This window comes from Thunnus thynnus, chromosome 4 (genome assembly GCF_963924715.1).
Source record: "Thunnus thynnus chromosome 4, fThuThy2.1, whole genome shotgun sequence".
Lineage (NCBI taxonomy): Eukaryota > Metazoa > Chordata > Actinopteri > Scombriformes > Scombridae > Thunnus > Thunnus thynnus.
The window spans coordinates 6,486,303-6,500,062 of NC_089520.1; the positions used below are offsets into that span (position 1 = coordinate 6,486,303).

General features: G+C 39.8%; 1 protein-coding gene across 3 annotated transcripts; it reads right to left on the bottom strand.

The window, feature by feature from the left end:
- Positions 1 to 3,595: 3,595 nt before the first annotated feature.
- Positions 3,596 to 12,840, bottom strand: tomm34 (translocase of outer mitochondrial membrane 34). 3 transcript variants are annotated; one of them, XM_067586306.1, is made up of 9 exons: positions 12,568 to 12,840; positions 10,619 to 10,768; positions 10,260 to 10,359; positions 9,963 to 10,115; positions 9,480 to 9,661; positions 9,064 to 9,211; positions 7,781 to 7,907; positions 5,961 to 6,091; positions 3,596 to 3,790 (listed from the first exon to the last, which is right to left on the bottom strand). In XM_067586306.1, exons 2-8 carry the CDS (start codon positions 10,746 to 10,748, stop codon positions 5,990 to 5,992), a joined length of 942 nt encoding a protein of 313 aa, XP_067442407.1. In that variant the 5' UTR covers positions 10,749 to 10,768; positions 12,568 to 12,840; the 3' UTR covers positions 3,596 to 3,790; positions 5,961 to 5,989. The 3 variants fall into 3 exon arrangements, with proteins under 3 accessions (XP_067442407.1, XP_067442406.1, XP_067442408.1); XM_067586305.1 differs by having other exon boundaries at positions 3,596 to 6,091; positions 12,568 to 12,839; XM_067586307.1 differs by lacking the exon at positions 12,568 to 12,840 and adding an exon at positions 12,355 to 12,462 and having other exon boundaries at positions 3,596 to 6,091.
- Positions 12,841 to 13,760: the final 920 nt, after the last annotated feature.

A 13,760-nucleotide genomic window follows, 5' to 3' on the forward strand; every position in this document is an offset into this window, starting at 1 on the left:
AGCTGCTTTTAGAAAAAGAGAGAACAATGAATCAGCAGTAAACGGTACATTTTCCAGCTCATTTTTGTTTTTAAATCTGATCTTTTACAATATGTGCATTAAATGACGATGCCCTGCCAGTAGTAAGATACTGCGCAAAAGTAACGCAAATCCCAAACTGGACTAGTCTCTAGTCCCAAACTGGGACCCCCAAATTGACATGACCTGTCAAGCCCCCCCCCATTTTTCCTTCCCAAGTAGAAATAGTCGAGTAAAAAAGTGGATTTCACCACTCAGTGTCACAATAACCTTGTCATTAACCATCTCGACATTCCACTCTGTAGGTGTAGAAAAGTCATGTGTCTCAATGTTTTGTTTTTTTTTTGTTTTTGTTTTTTTTTTTCTTTTGCTGGGGACAAAAAAAATGTTTTCATGCACTGAAGTTTAAAAGGTAAAAAAAAAAAAAAAAGATTCCTCCCTGCCGCTCTTTTCTCGTTAGCTGAACAAAAAAAAGGCAGTTATTCTACGCTTTATAAAGGAAAAAAATGATCCCATGCAGTAGTGAATGTGGCACCGAGCCTGTCTGTATATCTGGTATCTCAAATCATTTTGTTTTTACTGACCAGTATTCTGCTTAAAATAAAAAGGAAAAAAAAAAAAATTTACCCAAAAAAAAAAAAAAAAAACAACAAAAAGTTTGCTTCTGTGACGGTTTTATTGCTTAGCGCGCACGTGGTTGTGAAAATTTAGACTTTAGCTTAAGGACACCAATAAAAAAAAATAATAAAAAAAATGACAAAAAAAGGAAAACCCTTCAACACCTTCCCCCCCCCCACACACCCTGGTTATTGACGTAATACTAGATTTGTGTATGTCTTTTAAAAAAAAAAACAAAAAAAAAACTCTAGTTTCACCTTACATGTTATAAACAGGACAAAATGTAAAAGACAATTTAAAGTGAAATAAAGGTTTTATCAGTTCCGAATCATCCCTGTTCTGTTTATTATCACCACTACTAGCCTGTTAATGCCGCATGTTATTCTGACTTCACATTGAGTTTCCTGGTTGAAGATGCATGGCATGCAGGATGTCAGTGATGCTACAATTCTTCTTTTAAAAAAAAAAAAAAGTCTAAAAGAAACGTAAAAAGCATAACATGTTTTGAGAAATGTGTAGAAATTCCAGTATGTATGAAAACTCGGTGAGTCTGTGGACGTGTGCAGTGAGTTTTTTTTTTTTTTTTTTTTGATCTGATGACGTTTGGGACAGAAAATGCAAATAACCCAAACGGGATATAACACAAAAGGCTCATTGTGTGGACGTTACCGCGGTAACCTCCTGGATAACGTCTGGGCTCAACACTGATGGATGCAAATTTTTTTTTTTATTCTCATTTGGTTTTCACAGATGACAAAACCAGCAGAGTGGCACCAACTGAGCAGAACCTTTTTTAAAATCACATTTAGACGTCGGCCGACCCGACCCCCCCTCTCCCCTCCCCTCCTTCACGACCGGACGCTGCCTGGCGTTGGTGTACTGCTGTTTCCTGTTTTTTCAGGAATAGAAATCAGTTTAGTGCCGTTTAAACTTCATTTAACCCACCGAACACCCCAAAGTGAGAGAGCGTACATGTTGACAGAAGAGGTTAAACTATTCGGTAAAGATTGGATTGAATCCTAATTTTGGGAAAATCGGTGTACAGAGAGTCAGTCATGGTCAACAGGAGAGCTTGTCAGAGGGTCAACAGCATCTGAAATCCCCCATCTGACACCAGAACTTTTCTTACAACTTCACACAGTTGATTAGCCAAGTGTGTGGAGGTGAGAAAATATGCGGTCTTCACACAACTACTTCTATGGACGACATCATGATTGTCATTGAGAAGAGAGAGTAGTTTGTAAGTGTTTACCCTCGTCCCCATTTGAATGATTATAGCATGTTGCCTCTCTCTATGACAGCAGATTCCCCCCCCCCCCCTTTAAGTTTACAGGCCAACTAGACATTAAAATTCATTAAAACTCTGATGCCAACAAATCTTCTATCACACTTGTCTCGCTTAAAACATCTGTCTGTATGACCTTCATCAGGTATTTGACCTTTTTATGCCTCCGTGCCGGCGACAGCTGAAGTTGGAGGCTTTATGTTTTTGGGTTGTCCATCCAACCGTCCTGTTCTCGTGAATGTGATATCTCAGAAACGCCAGGAGGGAATTTCATGACATCTGGCACAGTTGAGGATGAAATGATCAGAAATTGGTGGTCAAAGGTCACTGTGACCTCACAAAACACATTTTTTGGCTGTAACTCAAGAATTCATACAGTTTCTGAGCAAATGTCTTAATAGAATAAAATGATGAAGTAATGACTTTTTTTTTTATACAAAGGGTCAAAGGTCAACTTCACTATGACATCATAATGTTCTGCAATAACACTTTTCTAACCTTTATTCAACGCCGTAACTCAGGAACAGAAGGAGGAGATTGTGACCATATTTCACATTTGGTCATATACTGAACTGGTGACTCTAATCTTAATTCCTTCCTGCTGCCGGCTTGAAGACGTGTGTGAAGCATCAATGTGTTTGTAGCTTTTTTGCGGCAACGTCCATCAGAATCAGCCGGACATTTGAACACATACAAGGAAGATACACTCAATACCTTTTTATTAAATTCCTTTTAAGTCTTCACTACAAACATTATGTGAGTCTGGAGAGACATGGATGTAAACTGCAACTTGACTGGTTGGTGGAGGCGTCTGTTTTAGCTTTCCTCACTTTCTTTAATGAACAAAGAATAGATAACGTATAGATAGCTGACTCATTTTAAAGCCAAAACATTGCTGCTGTCTCTGGTTCCAATAGCTATTCAATATTAACTCTGCAATGACGTAAATAAAAGGTTTAGCTGTCTGTAATCAAAGGTTGTTTGAGAATGAAGAGGTATCACTCTGACACCACTGTTGGACTGTAGTTTAAGGGACCAACAGCAGTGTTTTCTCTAGATAAATAACCAAACTGATCCCCTCATGTCAATTTAAGAAGTTCAGTTAAATTTTGATTCATGTCAGCATTTTAATCTGATCAAATTCCTGTCATTCCTGAATCTGAACCTTCAGTATTACATGTAATAACCGAGCTGAACAGAGGAAACATACCAGAGAGAGAAAAGACTGGAATACTGAACTAAATTAACCAGACACAACTTTTCCACTCCAGCTCTGATTAAAGAGAATCAACTGTCTGCTTTTATAAGTGCTTTGTTGTTTAACTTCCTTCTCTCTGTTTGAATTGGATTGTATCTGGCGGGGCGGGGGGGGAAGAGTAATGTCTGAGTGTACAGCCAACACAAACAAAAAACATTTCTTATCTCGATTTCTTTCTTTCACTTTCGATTTGAGGTCATTCGGTGTGCAGCTGAAGAGGAAGAAGTTCAGATTATCTGTGTGCTGTGTTATCTCTACGCTGTGTAAATAATGTTCTGCTTTTAGTTGAAAGTAAAAATATGGGGAACATTTCCTTAATTATAATTCTAAAAAGTGTTTTTGGCATATTTATGTACATTCTTCCTGCTGTCGACCATTTAACTCCCCAACAAACTGTAAAGAAAGAAGACAGTAAATCTGAGTATTTATTTATTTGCAGTTGAAACAGAAGCAGGTTGACATAAACCAATATAACAAATTACAAAAAAAAAAAAAAAACCTGGCAGAAATGTGATTAAAAGTGAGATAAAACAAAACAAAACAAAAAAAAAGGATCTGTGTTGCCGACAGTGTCAGGCTGCGGCCGCACCGTGCGGCTTCTTGGCTCGACTCTGTGCAAACATGAAGAAGCGTTTCAGAAAAACTTCCCTGCATGAAAAAGTTGATACACAAATCTGGAGACGCAACTTTTTTTTTTTTCTTTCTTTCTTTTTTTTTTTCATATCTGTTCAGCAGAAACTATTCCAGAGCAGCAGATGGGAAGATGACGACAGGCACTTCAGAAAAGATGGAGATTGCCGAACTACAGCTTGATCCACAATGAGAATGAACTTGTTTCAATATGATGTATGAAGTGACAGGAAAAAAACACAGGATGAGACAGAACTTTGTATGTACAGACCCGTTTGAGAATTATTTCCTCTGATCCTAAAAAGTAGTGAATGAACATGAAGATGAGGGTTATTTCAGACGTCAAGGTAAGAACACTTGTTGTATCTAACAGGCTCTGGGTTTGAGGACGGCGATGTCGTTAACAAAACCACACGAATAAACATATTTTAGTGGGCAAAGTTTCCAAACAGATTTACAAAATAAAACAAAGGCAAATAACTTGAGATTAATGCTGCGTTCATGTCATATTGGAGTTTGATGAACATAGGAATTATAATGAAGCTATGACTTGCTGCTTAATAATCCAGAAGTGCTTAAAAAGACAAATATGGACGCCTCATGTCAGCTGTTGATCGAGGTAATTAAACCTAAATTTTCATGTGTAAGGTAACATCTCTACCATCCTATATCCTATACGACGTGAACACAGCATGATATTCACACATACATAAGTAAACTACCTGAGTGGAGAATACTATGTGAAAATAAAATGGTTATTTATTTATATTTGTAATTTGAACCTTTATGATCACCGATGTTTGGATGAGTAGGTTGCATGATTAATGTGGGCTTCAATATGGATAAAAGTTAAAGCATAATTAACTTATAAACAGTCAACAAAATAAATTAGTAAAAGGGGAAGGATAGGTTCACAATTTTTCAAGGTTATCTTAAGAGAACACTGAGTCATACTGGGTTATTGATCAGTGTAATTGAAGATGCCTTTCAATGCAGGTGATGGACAAACAAATCATCTTCCAAAGTTATGAGCTTTATTTTTAGTATGAAACTGTCTTTGTGCTTCCAGAGACAGTATTTCTTTGTAGCAGAGAGATAAGTGACACAAAATGTGAATTTGGTACCAAAAAGAAGGAATATATATATCATTAAGATCATCTAAACTTTAAGTATTTTTACTGTGAATTTCACCGTCACTTAGACTGAGATTGCTTTAAGGAAGGATCTTTTTGCATCAGGCCACAGATTTCAGCATATATTATATATATATGTGCTCTGTATTAAGATAAACTTGAAGAAAATGTGAACCTAACTCATCATTCTCTGGTTGCAGCTTCTCAAATATAAAGATTTGCTGCTTTTCTTTGACTTAAAGGGTTTTCAGCTGTTTGTCAAATAAAACTAGCAATATGAAAATGTCACCTTGGGGTTTCCGGGACATCGTGATGGATGTTTATTTTACTATTTACTGACATCTTCTGGAAAATAATCAGCAGTTTAATAATAATAATAATAATCAAAGTTATTGCTAGTTGCAGCCCTTATTTTAATGACTCAGAAAAACCTAATAAATGCATCTTGAGCTGTGATTATTTTGTCAAACGCTGATCTCAAGGTCGAGAATGAACTCTTGCTCTGATGTCCAGCTGGAGCTCCGCATGTTGGCCGGTCACCTGCTAAACACTCGCATATAAATGGAGGTCATGAACAAATGATGGTGGTAAAGGCTTATTATCAGTTAGGATTATGATGTGTCAATCATTTCAGCTCTTATAAATAACCATAAATACTCAGTGACTTGAAACTGACAGTGAAAACAGTAAAACTGGTAAAATTCAAACAATCTCAGGGCTGAAAGTGGTGGCGCCTCTTCATTCCCGATACAACCCCTCGGTGGTTCCCGCCAACCCGGAGCTGCGTTTTCCCAGAAGCGTCTCGAGACCGAGCTCATGTTTGTTCCGGTGAGAGTCAACGGATCAAACACGTGTTCAGTGGAAGGGAGCTTTTGGGAAACACAGTCTCGGAGCAGTTGGATCGTGTCACCGCTCGGCTGTTTTCCGCCGTCTGACTCTTATTAAAAAACATCAGATTGGTGTTCCTCTCTCTCTCTCCTCTCTGTGGGGGGGGGGTGGTGCGGTGACAGATCCTTACCGCTGTCTCCGGAGTCCTCGGTTGTTTCGTCACTTCTTCTTCTGCACCTCCTGCAGCAGCTTCTGGGCGGCCGTGTTCTTTGGTTCCACTTTGAGCAGACTGTTGAGGTCGTCCACACAGGCTTTTGTGTCCTGCAGGAATGACGAGGAGATTTTAAGAGTTGTTACTTTCTGTGGGTTTGTCATTACATGCGACACATTTCACAGCTTTAAAAAAGGAACCTGAACCTCCGTGTACCGGCCTGATGGCTACAAAAGCTTAAAGGAACAGACCGTGTATGTTGGAGAACAGCTGTTTGACCTGATTTAGAAATTACAGGTTCCTCCTCTTTCAGTTTATTCATCCCTGAAGGTCACTTCTTTTCCTGAAATATATTTTACGTGTCAAAAAGAATTATCTTGGTTGGACTTCAGTGTTTAAATTTGTAAGATGATGAGGAAGTTGAGGAGGTTCATCTGCACAAAATCTCCTGATGTATCAAACCAACAGCTGAAGCCTCCCTGAACGGTTGCTACACTCTAATTTGCATGTCTGACTTCATTAAAAAATGTACCTGTTCTTTAATAAACAACTTAATGTTCTTGCATATAAAACACTAAACACATGAAACAACTTCTCAGAATGAAAACCAAATAAAATTCAGCAGGTTACAGAACTTTTTTCCCCACACAGCAGACAATCTATTTCAGAGCGAATAAGAAGGAAACTGATCTGATAAATACAACCCGACCCGTGAAACGCTGCAGAGAGTAAAAAAAACTTTCTGTTCCACATGCTGGTTGAAGAACGCTTAATTATATGTTAAAACAATCTCCGATGAAAACAGATTTCCAAGAGTTTGGCGAAGCTCTCGGGGAAATTCCCATTTTCGTTTTAGATTATGTAACGAGGCCGACTGACCTCTTCTCTCTGGCAGACGGGTACGCCGGCTGCAGCGCAGTGACACCCGACTATGGAGAAGTATGTATGTATACGAAATCAGCGTAAGGCAACATAACCTGGTTACTCTCAATAATCGGGTTTCTTGTCTGCATGTTGACGGTCTCATCGGCTTTATAGTCAGAGTAGAGTCTGAGCTGATCAGGCGTATAATTAGCCGGTTTCAATCAGTGGCATCTCTACTCAATATGCTAATTAAATATGCAGTCAGTTAACAAACATGGCGTGTATGAGGAGGTCATGGGAAATGATGTTGCTGTACAGCTTCTACTCAGAACATTTCGTCTGTCCTCACTGATATAAACATCAGAAACACCTCTCAGCATAATAAACGACCATAAACTTCAATCAATACTTGAAACTGCTGCACAGCTGTTATATTATACTGTATTGATTTTAGAGAGCTGTCCCTAATAAACTAAGTGTATTTTTAGAGCTTTTTGACAGGCAGCTTTAGATGACAGGAAGTTGCAAAGTTAGTAAATATTTGAACTTGTTGGGCAGATTTTTTTCTTATGAACGTGGCCCGACTTGTCAAATCACATTTCCACCTGCATTAAAATGCTTTTTTCCAGATTAGACATCCAGATAAGATTGCATGTTAAGCAGTGATTAGCGATCTGTGTCTGTTGACTGCTCTACTGTAAGACAGCACGGTTGTGAGCGAGTCGGGGCTATTTCAAGAGTTCAGAGTCGTGCTGTACGGAGCTAACTGCGTCCTCTGTGTGTGTGTGTGGAATACTGATGAGGACGAGCTGTCGATTATCGAGGCAGGAAATCGTCAACCTCCCCGAAAACCTCCAGACGCTTTTGAAACTGACGTGTGATTGCTCTGTGTGGGAAACTGAAGAGCGGTGATGAAGGTTCGGGCTCTCTCTCACCTTGAGCTCCTTGTGAGCCTGAGCCCTCCTGTAGAGAGCCTTGACGTTGCTGCTGTCGATCATCAGAGCCTCGTCGCAGTCTCTGATGGCGTCTCTGTACTGCTTCACTGACAGGTAGCACAGCGCCCTGATGTGTCACACACACACACACACAGTCAAAACACAATCAAAACATCAGACAGCTTATATTAAAGAATGTGTAGCCTGTTTTTACCTCGAACCAAAGGGACTAATTTAATACACAACATGATAATGAATGCAGGTCATTATTACAGCTGTAACAATATGTAAATATTTATTATGAAGCACCTTGCTGGCTGTCAGTAGTGTTGCTATGATATGAACTGATTCATTACAGACACATATTACATTTTCATCAGATTATACTCATACAGATACATTTTATATTCATCCTTAAACACTTTCTGTTTATGGTTGCTGGTTTATAGTGGAAAGTTTTAAAACGCCACAATGGTCGAAATACTGAATTTTTCATTTTCTGGACCTTAAAAATCTTTACCATTGCCATTTCAATTGCAAAAGTTGGTATTGGCTAATATACTTAGAAAATTAGAGCATGTGTGCAGAGTGTGTCTATTAAACTATTATAAATAAATATAAATAAACCTCAAACATATTTCTACCCAACAGTTTAGCCGACAAACAGCAAACCGTCTCATCAAGAGCTGGATCACCCAAAACGGAGGAAGCTATCACAGCTCTTTAACACTATAAACTTTTATTTAACCTCCTCTGTTGCAGTATTCACTGCTCCACTAAAGAGTGGAATCAGTTAACTCACTCTCTATCTACAACTGTGAGTAGTCTCAACATCACCAAGACTCCAATATAAATATTTTGCTTAGACGCATTGATGAATTTCTCTTTGCCTCTTTCTGGCGTGACCAGACCCCTTAAATCAGTGTTCAAGTATGTGTGTGTAAACTGCAGGTAACCATAGCAACAGTAATTCCTGCTTTAACAGTTCAACCGCTTGTGAAACTAACATATCCGTGAGTTAACCCGTCTACACACACACACACACACGCTTGAAAGCATCGATGACGATCTGAACTCAGCTCCTCTCGACGTCTCCGGAGGTTTTGTTTGTTATGACTGTGTGTCAGGATACCTCACTGTGTATTACTGCTTACATAGTAGCAGCTGAACCAAAAGATTAATACATTAATTAATGTTTTATAGGTGGTTGATGAGCAGATACATAGAAAAATGGGATTAAATAGAGATAAAACTGCTGATGTACAAGTGATGATGGGACCCACCGGTTGGTGTAGGTTGTGATCTCAGCAGGGTTGTGTTTGAGGCTCTGGCTGTACTTCTCAATGGCTTTTTTATGCTCTCCTTTCTTCACCAGGGCGTTGCCTTCGTCTTTCAGAGCCTGGGCTTTCTTGATTTCTTTTTCACTGGGAGCTGACAGGAGGAGAAGCAGGGAGGAGGAGAGAGGGATGTGATGTGGAAGACAAACAGTCAAAGAAAAATAAAAGGTCATAGAGGCAAAAAAAAAGATGGATTCACGGAGAAATCAGATTAACTACAAAAACTATACAATTGTACATAAATAAAGCTAAAGAGATGTCATCATTTTAGCTGAATAAAAATCACAAATCCAGCTGGTAATAATTCAAATTACATGACCTCTCTAAGCTCTAATCTCAGTAGAATACATATTTCTTCTTACCGGGTTTGTTTGTTTGTCTGGTGCCGTTCTGCTGCGGTGCAGGTTTGGGTTGGTTTGGTTGTGCAGCGCTGGCAGTAGATTTTTGGGACAGTTTCTCTCTGACTGACAGAGGAACGGTGGGGATGGGAGGAAGCTTTTCTCTCCATGATGGACCATCTGCCTCTGTCAGCGCCTTCGTCATCCTGAGAAACAGTGAAAGACACAATGGAGCGAATGTTAAAAAGGAAAAAAACTTTAATACTCTAATACAGGATGTAGAGATACTACATCCTATGTGCTTTCATCAACGGAAAGTACATATGGCACCTTAAATCTCAACTAATTATTCTGAAGAAGAAGAGGTGAAAAATACCTGATACAGTTATGCAAAAACCTACATGACGTCAGAGTGGATAAATCTGAAAACACTGGGTTGCGTCGCTTCTTTTGTCCACCTCTGATATCTCACATGAACACAGAGTCGCCAGCCTACAGATCAGGTACCTGTTGGTGCCGTCGTGAGCCGCTGCGATGTTGTAGTCGATCTGCAGAGCGGTCTTGTAGTCTACGTAAGCGTGCCTGTAACGCTCCAGAGCTTCTAAAGCGGCGGCGCGGCGGAGAAGAGACTTAACATTGAAGGGGAACAACTCCAGAGACCTGCGATGTACGAACACGTAGAGTTTACAAGTTACGTATCGATGCTTTCAAGCTTACCCCTCAAAAAATAAGACACTATATAGTATGACTGACAAATACCAAAAACACAGTGTGAAGTGAAATAAATCAAATAAAAACACTTACATATTGCAGTCTTTCACACATTCGCTACAGTTGCCGTCCTTCAGGTAGCCAGCTGCACGATTTGAGTACAAAATGCCCAAATCCTCTGGGTTCTTTTTACCTAAACAGCAAATAAGACTCTTTAAGAGAAACATTCCACCAAACTGGTAACGAGACAAACTGTATAAAGATGCAGAAAGAGAGAAACTAACAGACAGGCAACAGACACTCAGTATAACAAGAAAAGAGAGAGACTTATTGGTATACATTAGGAGGTAGTAATCTTTAAAACATTTTCTGACTGGGATCAAAATATTGTTTATATGTTGAATTTATGGTTTGAAATCCATATCCTCAGCTAATAGTGAAGTCATACTTACTGTGCCTCTCCAGCTCTTTGATAGCCTGGCTGTAGAGAGTGGTGGCCTCTCCGTACTGGCCTGTCTTGAAACATTCATTTCCAGCTTGTTTCAACTCCGTCCAGGACCGAGACTTCTGTTTCTGAGGCATCGCGTCTATTTCTGTCTAATCTGAAAAGATGAAACAACACCGGTTACCATCTGTGCATGAAAATGTCTGAACCGATCATAGTGTCGAATGGATTCAGAAATATACCAGAGAAAACATCTGAACTGTAGTCAAATTGTGTCAAATTTTTCCAACCTGGAGCCTATTTTCCCATCTTTTTGTGTCTCAGTGACTAATGGGGAGAACAGTTTTTGAAATGAGTCCAGTATTGAGTGAGACAGCTTCAGCCAGCAGCCACTAAACAGGCTGCAATGTAATCCGATGGAGTAATAGCACATTGTTAATGTGTGTCCGCTAAAAGCGCCGCTGACAGGCTCAGAATGTTATTATAAGCGTCTGACAACATTATGGACCATACAGAGAGATAAAACATGTCTTTACCTTTCACTTGATCTGGTCTGTTTTTATTGTTTCTAACCAAGTCTCACTCAAGAAGTCTTATTCTAAGATCTCGCGAGAGTTTAGTTGTCGTAATCAGGTAAATATTCAGCCATGACTGCTTCTGCTTCATGCTTTCTGTACTCAAAAATAACTTTTTGACAATTCAACTCTCTCTCTCTTGATATATATTTAGGCAGTGGCAGCTCACTGGCAGGTGCGACCGGCCAAAGGCACCTGCCAATAAGCTGCCAACAAGCCGGCCAAAGGCAGTTTGTTGGCAGCTGCCATGACAGTCACCCCTGGCAGCTACTATTCTCCAAGACTAGTAGACTGTATATACATGTTTGGGGTTTGGGGTCTATGTCTGTGATTAATATCTGTGATTGACAGCTGGAATGTTAAAGATCAAACTTTACATGATCAGGTTCTTCTTAATACTGCCTCTCCCAAACAAGTGTGCTGTTGAGACAGAGGGGACAGACAGGTTTACATATAGGAGCCAGGGCTTCTTGTGAACGTCCAGTCAATCCGGACCCAGCCCATGCCTCCTGTTATGAATATAATATGTTGTGATGTGTAGCGTTTTCTATTTTGGAATTTTCTATCGATCAATAAATTGTTGGTGACGTTGAATATAACAGTTACAGTGTAGCTGGAGATCATTCACAGCGATCCTGTGCCCAGTCATATGTGGTTTTCATGTGGCTTACTTCCATATCGTCGACGTCGTTGTCATGGTGACGGTAACTGCTGGAGAGTGTTGTGTGTTGTTGCTGCCGAGCTGACGCATTAACGTTACACCGGAGAATTTACTATCAGCTCCGAAAAACGCAGATACATAATGTGTCTTGTTTTATTTAGTATACAAGTTCGACGACTGAGTTAGTGTAAATGTAGTTGTGAGCAGAGGCGGGTGGGCCATCGGGGGCACCGGTGCCGTAAACAAGTCAGTGACGGAAGTGAAACTGCTATCTGCCGCTGCCACTATCTGAGCCAACCCTTACTAACTTTTCTTGAATCAATTTAAACCCAGATTATAATCCGTAACTACACACACATTTATTTATATTATCTAAATTATATGTTAGCTAACCTAGTTGTGCAGCTAGTAGTCTCGTACTAGCTGCTAATAGTTACTCAACCAGAATACTTTTTAGACAATTTGCTGAAACTGACATTAAAAGTTTACGATGAAAAGGAGTCATACTTAGATTATGTTTCGTTTGTTGTCAGCTGTCTTTTGTTTTTATCAGCGTCACTTCCACTCTTTTTTGTCGGTCACTAGCTAAGTTAGCTCGGTGGCTAAGTTATGCTAACTCAAGTGGCACCAAAATAGGCGCTTTTGAAGTAAGCTAAGTTAGCAGGCTAACCACACAGCCGCTGCTAGCTGTGCTAATGTCAGGAGGCTCACACTTCTTACCGGCTGCAGGGTCTGAGTCTGAGGCAGTCCTCCTCTTCCGCACTACGCAGAGGACTCGGTCGAAACGTCTCAACGACTATCAGCACCTAAAGTAGTCTGTAACTTGTGTGTCCGACGGTAATACTGACATTACTCTGAGTACTTTCTATTCCTGGTCGTTCAGACCCACGCGGTTCTCCTGTGGCCGGTGTGTAGGGGGGTTTGTGGGGAGGTGGATATGGGCTGCCGGCTGACTCCGGTCACTTCTCGGGCTACAGAACCTTAATTTTTTTTCCCTAGGATGGCGAAGTCATTACCCGCCCTACTCTACCTCTGATTGGCTAGTACTCGTTGCCTTCTTTGGTTGGGTTGGTTAGGTTTAGACAGGCTATTTTTTTTTTCAGAACCGCATTCCGCGAAGACCCGCCCTACTCTGCCTCTGATTGGCTAGTTCTGGTTGCCTTCGTTGGTTAGATTGGTTAGTTTTAGGCTCTGGATTAGGGTAAAAATATCAGGGGCAGAGCCAATCAGAGGCTGAGTAGGGTGGGTCATGACTTCGCCATCCTAGTAAAAAAAAAGTCCCTACAGGACGGTTATTATATTTCAGTGTCGCTTTCGCTTCAGTTTACACGCTGCGTTCAGGTCCTGTGGAAATTGTAGGACATTGGATGGATGCTCCATCTGGTGAGAGGAAAGATCAAAATTCAGTGTTCCTTTACTTATGTAAAAGTTGCAGTAATACAATATAAATAAAAATGTCCACGACAAGTGAAAGACCTGCATACAAAATGGCACAAGTACATCAAAGTATTATCAGCAAAATGTACTTATATCAAAACTAAAGGTGGAATGTATTATCAGCTAAATGTAGTCTACTTATAGTATCAAAACTAAAAGTAAGCTACTTAGCAGAATCGCCTCTGTGGATACTATATTATTATTTATTATTTTAATGGAATAATTACTTGTCTTTTAAAATTTAAACAGCATTTTAATGATCTCACTGGTCGAGAGCAGAATGATTTTATACTGCTTCACAGTTTAACCTACAACAATGCATCATATTTTGTAAACTGTTTTGTTAGTAAAAAAAATAGTCAAGAAATGATGAGTAATAGCTGTCAGATCAAGTGTAGATCAAGTACAATATTTCCCACTGAAATATGGTGGAGTAGAAATATAAAGTAGCATGAAATGGAAATTAAATAAAGTAT

What these genes read in the sequence shown, in the direction of transcription:
- tomm34 (XM_067586306.1), bottom strand. Translation starts at nt 10,748, where the DNA reads ATGCCTCAGAAACAGAAGTCTCGGTCCTGGACGGAGTTGAAACAAGCT. An exon ending in CAAAGAGCTGGAGAGGCACA is followed by an intron (nt 10,360 to 10,618) that starts GTAAGTATGACT and finishes TTTGCTGTTTAG; the next exon opens with GTAAAAAGAACCCAGAGGAT. An exon ending in TGTGTGAAAGACTGCAATAT is followed by an intron (nt 10,116 to 10,259) that starts GTAAGTGTTTTT and finishes CGTACATCGCAG; the next exon opens with GTCTCTGGAGTTGTTCCCCT.